This window comes from Entelurus aequoreus, linkage group LG14, assembly GCF_033978785.1.
Source record: "Entelurus aequoreus isolate RoL-2023_Sb linkage group LG14, RoL_Eaeq_v1.1, whole genome shotgun sequence".
Lineage (NCBI taxonomy): Eukaryota > Metazoa > Chordata > Actinopteri > Syngnathiformes > Syngnathidae > Entelurus > Entelurus aequoreus.
This window is the reverse complement of record NC_084744.1, coordinates 43,286,568-43,303,224: the sequence shown is the minus strand read 5'-3', so window position 1 is coordinate 43,303,224 and position 16,657 is coordinate 43,286,568. Positions and strand designations below refer to the sequence as shown.

At 39.1% G+C, this 16,657-nt stretch overlaps 1 protein-coding gene across 1 annotated transcript; it reads left to right on the top strand.

Moving 5' to 3' along the window:
- Positions 1 to 1,852: 1,852 nt before the first annotated feature.
- prkra (protein kinase, interferon-inducible double stranded RNA dependent activator) lies at positions 1,853 to 13,384 on the top strand. Its single transcript, XM_062070689.1, has 8 exons — positions 1,853 to 2,091; positions 5,690 to 5,865; positions 5,949 to 6,030; positions 9,610 to 9,676; positions 10,362 to 10,479; positions 10,551 to 10,645; positions 10,722 to 10,884; positions 13,022 to 13,384. Exons 1-8 carry the CDS (start codon positions 2,045 to 2,047, stop codon positions 13,177 to 13,179), a joined length of 906 nt encoding a protein of 301 aa, XP_061926673.1. The 5' UTR covers positions 1,853 to 2,044; the 3' UTR covers positions 13,180 to 13,384.
- The last annotated feature ends 3,273 nt before the right edge of the window (positions 13,385 to 16,657 follow it).

The window sequence follows — 16,657 nt, the reverse complement described above, 5'->3', positions numbered from 1 at the left end:
ACATGCCAATACGGCCGGGTTAACTTATAAAGTGACATTTTAAATTTGCCGCTAAACTTCCGGTTCGAAACGCCTCTGAGGATGACGTATGCGCGTGACGTAGCCCGACGAACACGGGTATGCCTTCCACATTGAAGCCAATATGAAAAAGCTCTGTTTTCATTTCATAATTCCACAGTATTCTGGACATCTGTGTTCGTGAATCTGTTTCAATCATGTTCATTGCATTATGGAGAAGGAAGCCAAGCAAGCAAAGAAGAAAGTTGTCGGTGCGAAATGGACGTATTTTTCGAACGTAGTCAGCCACAACAGTACACAGCCGGCGCTTCTTTGTTTACATTCCCGAAAGATGCAGTCAAGATGGAAGAACTCGGATAACAGAGACTCTAACCAGGAGGACTTTTGATTTGGATACACAGACGCCTGTAGGGAACTGGGACAACACAGACTCTTACCAGGATTACTTTGATTTGGATGACAAAGACGCAGACGTGCTACTGTGAGTATGCAGCTTTGGCTTTTTTTTTGCGTATGTACGTAACTTTTTTAAAATATATAAGCTTTATGAACCTTGGGTTAGGTGAACGGTCTTTTGGGCTGAGTGATTGTGTGTGTTGATCATGTGTTTGAATTGTATTGGCGTGTTCTATGGAGCTAGGAGCTAGCAGAGGAGCTAGGAGCTAGCATAACACGTACCGTACCGTAAGTGCGCGTCACGTACGTAACTTTTTAAAAATATATAAGCTTTATGAACCTTGGGTTAGGTGAACGGTCTTTTGGGCTGAGTGATTGTGTGTGTTGATCGGGTGTTTGAATTGTATTGGCGTGTTCTATGGAGCTAGGAGCTAGCAGAGGAGCTAGGAGCTAGCATAACAAACACGCAGGTGTTATTATGCAGGATTAATTTGTGGCATATTAAATATAAGCCTGGTTGTGTTGTGGCTAATAGAGTATATATATGTCTTGTGTTTATTTACTGTTGTAGTCATTCCCAGCTGAATATCAGGTACCGTGAGTATGCAGCCTTGGCTGCTAAACATTCGATAACTTGACCGTATGTGCGCGTCACGTACGTAACTTTTTAAAAATATATAAGCTTTATGAACCTTGGGTTAGGTAAACGGTCTTTTGGGCTGAGTGATTGTGTGTGTTGATCAGGTGTTTGAATTGTATTGGCGTGTTCTATGGAGCTAGGAGCTAGCAGAGGAGCTAGGAGCTAGCATAACAAACACGCAGGTGTTTTTATGCAGGATTAATTTGTGGCATATTAAATATAAGCCTGGTTGTGTTGTGGCTAATAGAGTATATATATGTCTTGTGTTTATTTACTGTTGTAGTCATTCCCAGCTGAATATCAGGTCACCCCCGGCTCTCACAGCATCTTCCCTATCTGAATAGCTTCAACTCCCCACTAGTCCTTCACTTGCACTTTACTCATCCACAAATCTTTCATCCTCGCTCAAATTAATGGGGAAATTGTCGCTTTCTCGGTCCGAATCTCTCTCACTTCATGCGGCCATCATTGTAAACAATAGGGAACTTTGCGTATATGTTCAACTGACTACGTCACGCTACTTCCGGTAGGTGCAAGCCTTTTTTTTATCAGATACCAAAAGTTGCAATCTTTATCGTCGTTGTTCTATACTAAATCCTTTCAGCAAAAATATGGCAATATCGCGAAATGATCAAGTATGACACATAGAATAGATCTGCTATCCCCGTTTAAATAAAAAAAATTCATTTCAGTAGGCCTTTAAGAACCACTGGTCAAATCGTTCCTAAAATGCTATGACATATTCTAACAGCAGGGGGCGGTAAACAATGTGACCCTGGAAAGTGATATCACGTGACTCGTGCTGACCCGGATGTTAATTCCACACGGGCAGTAATTTTCCGGGTCGGAAGACTATGGTTTTTTAGTATCTTCCGCAGGTTATATTCATTTTTACAACACTATTATACTCCCGGATACACAGTTGTAGACATTGTTCATCTTTCATGACATAACTTTCACCTGCGTGTTGGCATCAAGAAAAGCGCGAACATGTCTCAGGAATTGCATCAGTCAGTCGTGGCCGCCACCCAGCCCAGGTTTGCTTTCTCTCTTTCATACTGACATTCTTATCATTATAAATTGCTTTTTTTTTCAAGTCTAGCATTGACGTGGGCAATGCTGCAAAATGTTGGATACATCACAGTTTTGGTGGAAACAAACAAAAAAATGTGTTACGTTCCATTGTTGTTGCCCCATCATGTGCCTAATTAACGGGCCGTGTCATAATCATTATTTCGAATGTTGCACTTAAGACCTCTACTCGTGTCGTGAAAACCTCTCGATTGCTCGATTGAGCAAGAATTGCATTGAAATTATTTGGCGACGCTAAGATAAAATTGCTTCGTGATGACACCATCAGTCATCTAATCCAGTGTTTTTCAACCACTGTGCCGCGGCACACTAGTGTGCCGTGAGATACAGTTTGGTGTGCCGTGGGAGATTATCTCATTTCACCTATTTGCGTTAACAATATTTTTTTGCAAACCAGTAATTATAATCTGCAAATTATGTGTTGTTGTTGAGTGTCTGTGTTGTCTAGAGCTCGGCAGAGTAACCGTGTAATACTCTTCCATATCAGCCGGTAGCTAATTGCTTTGTAGATGTCGGAAACAGCGGGAGGCAGTGTGCAGGTAAAAAGTTAACTAATGCTTAAACCAAAAATAAACAAAAGGTGAGTGCCCCTAAGAAAAGGCAGTGAAACTTAGGGAGAACTATGCAGAACGAAACTGGCTACAAAGTAAACAAAAACAGAATGCTGGACGACAGCAAAGACTTACTGTGGAGCAAAGACGGCGTCCACAATGTACATCCGAACATGACATGACAATCAACAATGTCCACACAAAGAAGGATAAAAACAACTGAAATATTCTTGATTGCTAAAACAAAGTAGATGCGGGAAATATCGCTCAAAGGAAGACATGAAACTGCTGCAGGAAAATACCAAAAAAAGAGAAAAAGCCACCAAAATAGGAGCGCAAGACAAGAACTAAAACACTACACACAGGAAAACAGCAAAAAAGTCAAAATAAGTCACGGCGTGATGTGACAGGTGGTGACAGTACACCTACTTTGAGACAAGAGCTATAGTGATGCATGCTTGGTTATGCTTTAAAGTCATATCCAGCAATTGCGACAACGACTTTTTACTGTCAACTGAGTTTCGTTTTTTTATGATTTCTGCTGGTGGTGTGCCTCCGCATTTTTTCAACGCAAAAAAATGTGCCTTGGCTCAAAAAAGGTTGAAAAACACTGATCTAATCTACGATCAAAATCTTCTAATGAGTGCAATTCTAATGATTCTTTTTTTAGTGAAGTGAATTATATTTACACTACCGTTCAAAAGTTTGGGGTCACCCAAACAATTTTGTGGAATAGCCTTCATTTCTAAGAACAACAATAGACTGTTGAGTTTCAGATGAAAGTTCTCTTTTTCTGGCCATTTTGAGCGTTTAATTGACCCCACAAATGTGATGCTCCAGAAACTCAATCTGCTCAAAGGAAGGTCAGTTTTGTAGCTTCTGTAACGAGCTAAACTGTTTTTAGATGTGTGAACATGATTGCACAAGGGTTTTCTAATCATCAATTAGCCTTCTGAGCCAATGAGCAAACACATTGTACCATTAGAACACTGGAGTGATAGTTGCTGGAAATGGGCCTCTATACACCTATGTAGATATTGCACCAAAAACCAGACATTTGCAGCTAGAATAGTCATTTACCACATTAGCAATGTATAGAGTGTATTTCTTTAAAGTTAAGACTAGTTTAAAGTTATCTTCATTGAAAAGTACAGTGCTTTTCCTTCAAAAATAAGGACATTTCAATGTGACCCCAAACTTTTGAACGGTAGTGTATATAGCACCTTTTCTCAAAAGACTAAAAACGCTTTACATTGTGGAAGCCATTATCTACATATTTAAGCTACATAAAAACCAATGTGTGTGGCACTGGGAGAAATATGGGTGAAGTGTCTTATAAATGATAAATAAATGATAAATGGGTTATACTTTTATAGCGCTTTTCTACCTTCAAGGTACTCAAAGCGCTTTGACACTATTTCCACATTCACCCATTCACACACACATTCACACACTGATGGCGGGAGCTGCCATGCAAGGCGCTAACCAGCAGCCATCAGGAGCAAGGATGAAGTGTCTTGCCCAAGGACACAACGGACGTGACTAGGATGGTAGAAGGTGGGGATTGAACCCCAGTAACCAGCAACCCTCCGATTGCTGGCACGGCCACTCTACCAACTTCGCCACGCCGTCCCCGTCCGTCTTGCCCAAGGGTGCTACGGCAGTGACCAGGATTGAGGGAAAAAAACCTACCGATAGTTGAGGTTTTTTTTCTCTCCGAAATTGCGATTGGATTTTTATCTTTTTATACATAAAAATGCACACAACTAAAAAAAATAACGAGTGTAGGAAGATGTGTTACTTTTAGGCTGTCAATCAACATGTTCTTGTCTCAAGGGGCCACACATTAAAACAATATGCATTAATTAACTTTTCAAAATATTTGGCTTTATGCAGACCGACTCAGAGCTTTTGTCTACATCAGGGGTGTCAAACTAATTTTGGATCGGGGGCCACATGGATACTCTCACAATATTATGTAAGATCCACTATGGACTGGACTCTCACAATATTATGTTAGATCCACTATGGACTGGACTCTCACAATATTATGTTAGATCCTCTATGGACTGGACTCACAATATTATGTTAGATCCACTATGGACTGGACTCTCACAATATTATGTCAGATCCACTATGGACTAAACTCTCACACTATTATGTTAGATCCACTATGGACGGGACTCTCACAATATTATGTTAGATCCACTATGGACTGGATTCTCACACTATTATGTTAGATCCACTATGGACTGGACTCTCACACTATTATGTTAGATCCACTATGGACTGGACTCTCTCACTATTATGTTAGATCCACTATGGACTGGACTCTCACACTATTATGTTAGATCCACTATGGACTGGACTCTCACAATATTATGTTAGATCCACTATGGACTGGACTCTCACACTATTATGTTAGACCCACTATGGACTGAACTCTCACACTATTATGTTAGATCCACTATGGACTGGACTCTCACACTATTATGTTAGATCCACTATGGACTGGACTCTTCACACTATTATGTTATATCCACTATGGACTGGACTCTCACAATATTATGTTAGATCCATTATGGACTGGACGCTCACACTATTATGTTAGATCCACTATGGACTGGACTCTCACACTATTATGTTAGATCCTCTATGGACTGGACTCTCACACTATTATGTTAGATCCACTATGGACTGGACTCACACACTATTATGTTAGATCCTCTATGGACTGGACTCTCACAATATTATGCTAGATCCACTCGACGTCCATTGCACCGGTCGCCCAGGGTGGGGTCCCCACATCTGCGGTCCCCTCCAAGGTTTCTCATTGTCATCCCATTGGGTTGAGTTTTTTCTTGCCCTGATGTGGGATCTGTGCCGAGGATGTCGTTGTGGCTTGTTCAGCCCTTTGAGACACTCGTGATTTGGGGCTATATAAGTAAACATTGATTGATTGTTGACATTCCAGTTCTTTGCCTTCACACAGCGTCCCAAAAAATGACGTACAGAAAGCCGGTGCCAGTAAGACTCCTATCCAGATCCTGAACGAGTACGGGACTAAAAGTGGCAAGATCCCCGCCTATGTGCTGGAGAAAGCCGAAGGGGAGGTCCACCAGCCCAACTTTGTCTTTAGTGTAACCGTGGGAGACGTCAGCTGCAAAGGTGAGCCGTAGCTCCGCCCACTTGCACTCAAAAGTGTTTGTCGTTGTTGAAGAGTTGCTTACTGCTGTGTGCTGTTGTTCCAGGGGAAGGATCCAGTAAGAAGGCTGCCAAACACATGGCTGCTGAGGCTGCACTGCACATACTTCAGGAGGATATTGCTGCAGCGTAAGTACATTACAATTTACTAATTGGTTCTTATCTAGTTTGCACTTTGTCTGTGTTATTATTATTATTATTATTATTATTATTGTTGACTTTTATTTAGTTTGCACTTTGTCTATATTGTTACTATTATCGACTCCTCTTTGCCTCATTCTTTTTATTTTCCTATTTTAATGATGTTAGATTTGTGTTGTTGTTGTTGTTGGGGACAAGTGTTGTAAATTAGCTTTGGCTACAAACACTATAATGCATACATTGGATAACTGTTTCAGATATCAATGTTTCTGTATCCATCCCTATTTCAAATAAACCTTTATATAGTATATATATATATCTCAAATCAAATCTGGATTCATTTTTTAACACTTAACACAACCTCAAACTAAATGGTCCGCCTTAAAACTGTTGACTATTTGCAGCAAGTCAAACACAATCTCTTCCAGGAATTGTCATTTCTTGTCCTTTTGAAATTATCAGTAAATTTTTAGGAAACATTGAAGAGCGTAAAGATAAGTAACAGTAGGACCTTTTAAAAGGATTATCACTTTCTTTCTTTTTTTATGTTGCCTATACTTCACAATCCTAATGAGAGACAAGATCACAAATGTCTTTAATTTTGCATTCTAACAAAGTCTGCTTACAATGCAGCCAATGAGAGCTATGATGCCATTGAACCCATAAAAACCCACTAAATAAACATCCAAAAAGCACCAACAATACTCCATTTACAATCTGTTAATATTTTTCTATTTACACACACATTTTTTTACTAGAATAACCTTATGAGCATTACATATATCAGAATCAAGTACGGTACCTACTGAACTGTTTACTTGTTGAAATACCCTTTACAAAGCTTTACAGCCACTTTGTTGCTGCCAAAAATTGATTTCAAGTAATATTTTGATACTGATAGCAATAAAGTGGCCATTTGGGTAGATATTTGCTCTAAAAAGGGTATTTCAACAAATAAACAGTACAGTAGGTCCTTGATTTTTTTATATATGTAATGCCCATAAGGGTATTCTAGTAGAATATGCAGAGATAAGATGTGTCAAATATTACGTTGAATCACTTTTTTTTAGGCAATATTACATTTAATGACAATTTTATATAAATGAATACATCCAAACACTTTATAAATATTTATTATGTGCAGGAATAAATTACAGTTACCATTGTGTGTATCTTCCAAACAAGAAAGAGGTTTTATCAGATTAACATGGGACTCACAACAGTCCTTTAAATCTCATCAATACCACAGAAAAGGCAAACTGTCATTTTCCGGACACGATAAAGTCTTTAATAATGTCAAACACGTAGCGTTACAATAACCGGGAAGATAACACCGGACACATTCTTTTCCGAAACAAATGTTTCTTCTCACAATGACAGCATTTTAGTCACCTTTATGTCCATTTCCCTGATAATCTGCGGTTTTTAACAACAGATTATTTTTTATTGGTCAATTCTGTGACTCAAATCTGTCCACGATTACGTAAACACGAAAATCATATGTCATACTTTTTTGTTGAGTGTAGTTAGTATTGATTAGACATACTAGCACTGTGTCAAATAAAAAGTAGAAACCATAGTGATGTACATAGTGTATTTACCCCCCCTGCCCCCCGCCCCCCATTTTTTGTATATATTGTTTTTCAAATCACCTGACATGTATACTGTGTATATGTACATTATTTATCAATTTTTTAACAAAAAAATGTATATACATGTTACTGGTTATATATCTTTTATTATTGAATGTATCAAATGTGATGAATATTTAATGGACCACAATGGAAACAGGCCTTTTGGGTTTTTGTGCCATCCATTTGCCTTTTTAAAGCATTAAATTCTTTAAGATGTCAACAAACTTCTCAATCAATCAATCAATCAAAGAATCCAAACTTTTAGTAGACAAGATCTTTTTTTACACTAAACTGCTGACTCATCTGTTTCACCGTTAAAAGCTGAGGTTTTTGCATTCATGCTGCTTGGCCCACTAATAATATGTTGATGATCGTGAGAAGCCGTAATCGAAATCAAAATTTGATTAATTGTCCAGCCCTAGTTTCAGCCAAAGGGAGAGGAAGCACAAAAAAAGGTAGAATAAAGTATTATTTTCATGTCATTTTGGCATGTGCATAAAAACACAGGCGTGCCAGATGCAACGACATAAAAGCTGCTAAAAACTTTTCTTTATGCAGAGTGGATTGGTGAGTGTGCAGTTGTATCTAATGTTTTGACCGGGTGAATCTGTATAATGTTTGACATTTATTTTTGACCGTGCCTGGAAAAAAATGACATCAAGGTAAATGATGATACTTTTGGAGACGGTGGTTTCATTTGCAATCTGGGAACACCTCCAGAAACCAACATCTTGCAGACAGACTCAAAAAATGGGTTATAAAAGTGACTGAGGAGCAGAATTTACACCAAAGTATATCCAATGCATATTATCTAAACCAGAAGGAAGTATTGTAAATGTAGATTCAAATCATCAAAGGTCCCCTTTTATAGTTCAGTTATTAATTTCATTCATCATTTATATGTATTTCACATTGTTTTCTGCATGTCAAACTATGATCCATGTGTTAGTAATAGGGATGTTCCGATCAATTCCGATACGATCATTGAGTGAAATCGTCCGATACGATTTTATTAAACGTAGGTAGGCCTTTATTGTCATTGCACAAGTACAACAAAACTTTGTTTTCAGCACAAACTCGTTCAAGATGAGACAAACAGAGTACAGGGTTACAGAACAGGAACGCTGACCGTAAAAGATGGGGAAAAAGGTAAACACTGGGGGGAGGATGAGTAAAAAAATACAATCTAGACAGTCTGGAGTGGGAAAAAACCTCCATAGCAAAGCACATGTACATAGTACAACATCTCGAGACTTGCAACAGAGGGGAGGGAGTGGGGGCCACGGTGGCAGGCTGCAGCTCTTCAGGCGCTGCCCATCTGTCCATCACCCCTAAGGGATTCACGGCAAGGGCGTTGGATGGGGATGTGTTTGTGGCGTATATTTTAAATGTACATTGTTCAATTAATTTATGAGTGCTATTGACAGTTTAACAATATCAGCACAATATTTAAATGAGTACCTCATTCTCTTTTATTACATATAATTGATTGAGCAAAACAAAGTCAATAGTACTCGATAACTAAACAAAAGCAAAAACTACTACCAACATCTTGCAGACGGACTCAAAAAGGGGATTGTAAAAGTGACTGTGGAGCAAACTACACCAAAGATGATCAAATACATATCTAGACTAAAAGGAAGTCTTTTAAATGTAGATTAAAATTGTAATTGGTCTCCTTTAACTTTCCTATTGTATAAAAAAAAAAACAGCTATTGGTAGGTGTTTGGTTCTGAGACCAAATATCAATAATGATCATTTATTGTATTTATATATGGCCTTGCACGTATGCGTTGACCTGATCACTGAACATATAACAACTTGTGGTAACTCATTCATTTTGACAGTCCTAATTTACGTTACTTCTGTCATCAAAAGAAGGCTGACTTGTTGTTTAGTTCCCTGATTGGACGTTGTGATGTTGGTCCCACAGGAGTGCTGTGGTGAAGCCTGACAATGACGCAGTAGAAACAAACCCCAACGCAGTGGGCACACTGCAGGTGAGTAAATAACCTGATTGACACAATTTTGACACCAACCTCAGAGGACAAAGCTACGAACAATGGGAGACCGGGCTTTCTGCTCCGCCGCTCCCAGTCTGTGGAACGCTCTCCCTGAGGGCACCACAGACTGTGGATGCTTTTAAAAAGGCGTGGCGAAGTTGGTAGAGTGGCCGTGCCAGCAATCGGAGGGTTGCTGGTTACTGGGGTTCAATCCCCACCTTCTACCATCCTAGTCACATCCGTTGTGTCCTTGAGCAAGACACTTCACCCTTGCTCCTGATGGCTGCTGGTTAGCACCTTGCATGGCAGCTCCCGCCATCAGTGTGTGAATGTGTGTGTGAATGGGTGAATGTGGAAATACTGTCAAAGCGCTTTGAGTACCTTGAAGGTAGAAAAGCGCTATACATGTATAACCCTTTTATTTATATTATTATAAAAACCCTTCTTTTTAAAAAAGCCTTTTTTTTTTTTAGATATATGCGTGCTAGTTCTAGTTTTTATTTTTATTATCTTTTTTTTTTTTTAATACACTGTAGCACTTTGAGGTTGTTTGCTCAATGTAAAGTGCTTTTTACAAATAAAATCTATTATTAATATTATTATTATTTTCTAAGATTTGTCATTTTTAATCAGCAGGGGAAAATTTGTCTCCATTTGGCACTTATTTTCTCCTTCCTTGTAGGAGCTGGCCTTGCTGAGAGGCTGGCGTCTGCCCGAGTACATCGTCTTAAAGGAGGCCGGCCCACTGCACAGGCGAGAATTCACCGTCACCTGTAGACTGGTGTGTCTGTCAGAGACAGGTAGAAAGCCACTGAGCTTTAATAATCCCGGGCCACTTCGTCGTCGTTCACCTCATGTTTTGCTCACCCAGCGGTAGGAAGCTCCAAAAAAGCGGCAAAGAAGGCGGCCGCAGAGAAAATGGTGGAGAAGCTTAAAGCTCTGTCAGGCTCCTCAGAAATCACATGGGTGCGCCACTCGTCACTCACTCAAGAATAGATAAGCTGTGCAGAATGTATCGGATTACTTTTTTCCTATGTGACAGACTCCTAAACCCAGAGTGCACTTGGAGAACCTCAGGAACTCGTCAGAAGAGAAGATCTCTGCACTGAGGAGGAACCCGCTGAGCATTCCCAACACAGACTACATCCAGCTGATGTCTGAGCTGTCTCTGGAGCAGAGCTTTGATGTGGCCTACTTAGATATCGGTACGTTTGCTTTTTTAATGTCACTGTCATTGGCCGAGGCCACGGTCACTTAAGGAGACGCATCTTCGGATGTATCAGTAATCAGCTTTTTAAAATACCTGAAAAACCTTTGCAATGAACCCAATGGCAAAATTCTGACCATAAAGAACAACATTGCACACAATGACTTCCCATGTTTACACAAGCAATGGCTCTTTCTCTCAGATGCAGAGAGTACCAGGCATTGGACACAGGTTGCAGTTTCGAAAACATCTAATTAGAATAGAATAGAAAGTACTTTATTGATCCATGGGGGAAATTCAGCACCACAGTTCGCTCACAATAGACAATAAACACTTAGGTATTTTTTACATGTGAATAATATAAATACAGTCTATTATACAGCATTATTCACATGTGAATAATATATATACAGTCTATTATACAGCATTATTCACATGTGAATAATATAAATACAGTCTATTACACAGCATTATTCACATGTGAATAACATAAATATAGTCTATTATAAAGCATTATTCACATGTGAATAATATAAATACAGTCTATTATACAACATTATTCACATGTGAATAACATAAATACAGTCTATTATACAGCATTATTCACATGTGAATAATATAGTCTATTATACAGCATTATTCACATGTGAATAATATAAATAGTCTATTATACAGCATTCTTCACATGTGAATAATATAGTCTATTATACAGCATTCTTCACATGTGAATAATATAAATACAGTCTATTATACAGCATTATTCACATGTGAATAACATAAATACAGTCTATTATACAGCATTATTCACATGTGAATAACATAAATACAGTATTATACAGCATTATTCACATGTGAATAACATAAATACAGTCTATTATACAGCATTATTCACATGTGAATAACATAAATACAGTCTATTATTCACATGTGAATAACATAAATACAGTCTATTATACAGCATTATTCACATGTGAATAATATAAATACAGTCTATTATACAGCACTATTCACATGTGAATAACATAAATAGTCTATTATACAGCATTATTTACATGTGAATAATATAAATACAGTCTATTATACAACATTCTTCACATGTGAATAATATAAATAGATAGATAGTACTTTATTGATTCCTTTAGGAGAGTTCCCTCAGGAAAATTTTAATAGTCTATTATACAGCATTATTCACATGTGAATAATAAATACAGTCTATTATACAGCATTATTCACATGTGAATAACATAAATACAGTCTATTATACAGCATTATTCACATGTGAATAATAATAGATACAGTCTATTATACAGCATTATTCACATGTGAATAACATAAATACAGTCTATTATACAGCATTATTCACATGTGAATACCGGTAATATAAATACAGTCTATTTATAGAGCATTATTCACATGTGAATAATAGAAATACAGTCTATTATACATTTAAGTACAGTCAAAAGGAACTTATGCATTATACAGTCTGATGGCTGTCGGTTTGAAGGACTTCCTGTGTCGTTCCGTGTTGCATTTTGGGAGTCTGAGCCTTCCACTGAACGTTCTCATTTTTTCCGGCAGGTCCGAGTGTCGTGGGTGGGAGATATTAGCAAACCAGCAAATGACCATGTTGAGTTGGTTAGAACAAACTAATGTATTTTCATCTTTTAACTGCATTTTACATTCACTATTGCACATCTTCTGTAGATTTCATTGGTATTATTACACTATTGGGCGGTATAGCACGGTTGGTAGAGCGGCCGTCGCCGCAACTTGAGGGTTCCAGGTTCGATCCCCGCTTGCGCCATCCTAGTCACTGCCGTTGTGTCCTTGGGCAAGACACTTTACCCACCTGCTCCCAGTGCCACCCACACTGGTTTAAATGTAACTTAGATATTGGGTTTCACTATGTAAAAGCGCTTTGAGTCACTAGAGAAAAGCGCTATATAAATATAATTCACTTCGCTATTGTCCACAATAACACTGCAATTACTGTGTTGTCACCCAGTTAATTATTTGAGTGAAACCACGATAACTGACCTGATGGTTTTCACGGTGACCAAGCCTGCCAGCGCCCGAGCGATCAATGAACATAATCTGAGGGGGTGCTGATGAAGTCCTGTGGCTGTGCTTTGTAGATGAGCTGACGGCCAATGGGCAGTACCAGTGCCTGGCAGAGCTGTCCACCTCTCCTGTCACCGTGTGTCACGGCACTGGGATCTCCCACAGCAACGCTCACAACGCCGCCGCACACAGCGCCCTGCAGTACATCAAGATCATCGCCTCCAACAAGTAAAAACTACCGTCTTTAACGTGTTTTCCGGCCTTTGTACTCTGTATTTGTAACCCAATTTAGACTGCATTCTTGACTTCATTGTATTTTACTTATTATTTTCATATTCATATGTGTGTATGACAAGGCACTTAGGGGCAGCTTTTAAGTTCTGGTAGGATTTTAAACCCAGTCAGAAAATAAAATAAACTGAATATATCCGTCAGCATTATCATCGCGTGCTGGTTCATTCCGCAAAGAAAGAAAGAAAACAAGGAGATTTGAAATGGTTCACCAAGAGGAATTACAGTAGTACCTCAACTTAGGAGTGTTTTGAGATAAGAGCTGTCTTTTGATTAATTGTAGTGTTTTAAGTCGCAGGTAAACATTTTAGTGACAAGCAGCCCTGTGGCGTAGAAAATGTCAAAATATACCCTGGAAGATCAGAACAAAACGTTTGGTTTTACTTGCTCGCATTAACTTACAGTTAAGGATAGACATAACTTTGTTTCCCAAGCGCGGGAAGGAAGAAAGTTGATGCAAAGGACAGTGCTGAGAAGGAAAAGTGGTTGATATTCATTGAATTAAAAAAAGAAAGAAATCATCAAAAACATTCCTGAGCGTATCACTGCTAGTCTGATCCGTACTGAAGCAGAATGAGTCAATCACCTCAGTATCTACAGTATATGGCGGACATTTATCCATGAGACTATGGAGAAACTGCTGATGTTGTCCATCCATCCATCTTCAACCGCTTATCCTGAATGGGGTCGCGGGGACAGTAGCTCCACCAGAGACCCCCAGACTTCCCTCTCCACAGCAACATTAGCAACTTCCTCCTGGGGGATCCCGAAGCGTTCCCAGGCCAGAGAGGAGATGTAATCCCCCCATCTGGTCCTTGGTCTCCTCCCAGTGGGCGGATGTTGTGTTTGACATAAAAGAAGCTGGAAGGAGTCCACTCCCCAAAGTAAATGCTGTAGGTTATTGTTACAATACTTCATAAAACTACTGTAGTTGATTGTACTGCATTCTATCTAGTATGTTTTTATTTCAAAGGAATGCTACATTTTAAAATTAGGCTGTATTGGGGAAAGCACAGATTAAAGAGATTTCAATACATTATATTTGGGAATTGTTGATTTGAGATCCACTATGGACTGGACTCTCACTATTATGTTAGATCCACTATGGACTGGACTCTCACTATTATGTTAGATGCACTATGGACTGGACTCTCACTATTATGTTAGATCCACTATGGACTGGACTCTCACTATTATGTTAGATCCACTATGGATTGGACTCTCACTATTATGTTAGATCCACTATGGATTGGACTCTCACTATTATGTTAGATCCACTATGGATTGGACTCTCACTATTATGTTAGATCCACTATGGACTGGACTCTCACTATTATGTTAGATCCACTATGGACTGGACTCTCACTATTATGTTAGATGCACTATGGACTGGACTCTCACTATTATGTTAGATCCACTATGGATTGGACTCTCACTATTATGTTAGATCCACTATGGACTGGACTCTCACTATTATGTTAGATCCACTATGGATTGGACTCTCACTATTATGTTAGATCCACTATGGATTGGACTCTCACTATTATGTTAGATCCACTATGGACTCTCACTATTATGTTAGATCCACTATGGACTGGACTCTCACTATTATGTTAGATCCACTATGGACTCTCACTATTATGTTAGATCCACTATGGACTGGACTCTCACTATTATGTTAGATCCACTATGGACTGGACTCTCACACTATTATGTTAGATCCACTATGGACTGGACTCTCACACTATTATGTTAGATCCACTATGGACTGGACTCTCACACTATTATGTTAGATCCACTATGGACTGGACTCTCACACTATTATATTAGATCCACTATGGACTGGACTCACAATATTATGTTAGATCCACTATAGACTGGACTCACACTATTATGTTAGATCCACTATGGACTGGACTCTCACACTATTATGTTAGATCCACTATGGACTGGACTCTCACACTATTATGTTAGATCCACTACGGACTAGACTCTCACACTATTATGTTAGATCCACTATGGACTGGACTCTCACACTATTATGTTAGATCCACTATGGACTGGACTCTCACACTATTATGTTTGATCCACTGTGGATTGGACTCTCACACTATTATGTTAGATCTACTATGGACTGGACTCTCACAATATTATGTTAGATCCACTATGGACTGGACTCTCACACTATTATGTTAGATCCACCATGGACTGGACTCTCACACTATTATGTTAGATCCACTGTGGATTGGACTCTCACACTATTATGTTAGATCTACTATGGACTGGACTCTCACAATATTATGTTAGATCCACTATGGACTGGACTCTCACACTATTATGTTAGATCCACTATGGACTGGACTCTCACACTATTATGTTAGATCCACTATGGACTGGACTCTCACACTATTAACTAGATCAGGGGCAGGGGTCGGCAACCCGCGGCTCTAGAGCCGCATGCGGCTCTTTATGCGCCCTAGTTGCACTCTGGAGCTTTTTCAAAAATGTACGAAAAATTTTAAAAAATGAGGGGAAAAAATATATATTTTTAGTTTTAATATGGTTTCTGTAGGAGGACAAACATGACACAAACCTCCCTAATTGTTATAAAGCATACTGTTTATATTAAACATGCTTCACTGATTCGAGTATTTGGCAAGCACCGTTTTGTCCTACTAATTTTGGCGGTCCGTGAACTCACCGTAGTTTGTTTACATGTATAACTTTCTTCGACTTTCTAGGACGTGTTTTATGCCACTTCTTTTCTGTCTCATTTTGTCCACCAAACTTTTAAGGTTGTGCATGAATACACAAAGGTGAGTTTTGTTGATGTTATTGACTTGTGTGGAGTGATAATCGGACATATTTGGTCACTGCATGACTGCAAGCTAATCGATGCTAACATGCTATTTAGGCTAGTTATATGTACATTTTGCATCATTATGCCTCATTTGTAGGTATATTTGAGCTCATTTAGTTTCCTTTAAGTCCTCTTAATTAAATGTATATCTCATGACACACTATCTGTATGTAATATGGCTTTTAATTTTTTGCTGCTCCAGACAGATTTGTTTTTGTATTTTTGGTCCAATATGGCTCTTTCAACATTTTGGGTTGCCGACCCCTGAACTAGATCCACTCGACGTCCATTGCACCGGTCGCCCAGGGGGGTCCCCACATCTGCGGTTCCCTCCAAGGTTTCTCATTGTCCCATTGGGTTGAGTTTTTCTTTGCCCTGATGTGGGATCTGAGCCGAGGATGTCGTTGTGGCTTGTGCAGCCCTTTGAGACACTCGTGATTTAGGTCTATATAAGTAAACTTTGATTGATTGAATTTTTGGTATAGTTCGGTTGGTAGAGTGGCCGTGCCAGCGACTTGAGGGTTCCAGGTTCAATCCCCGCTTCTGCCATCCTAGTCAC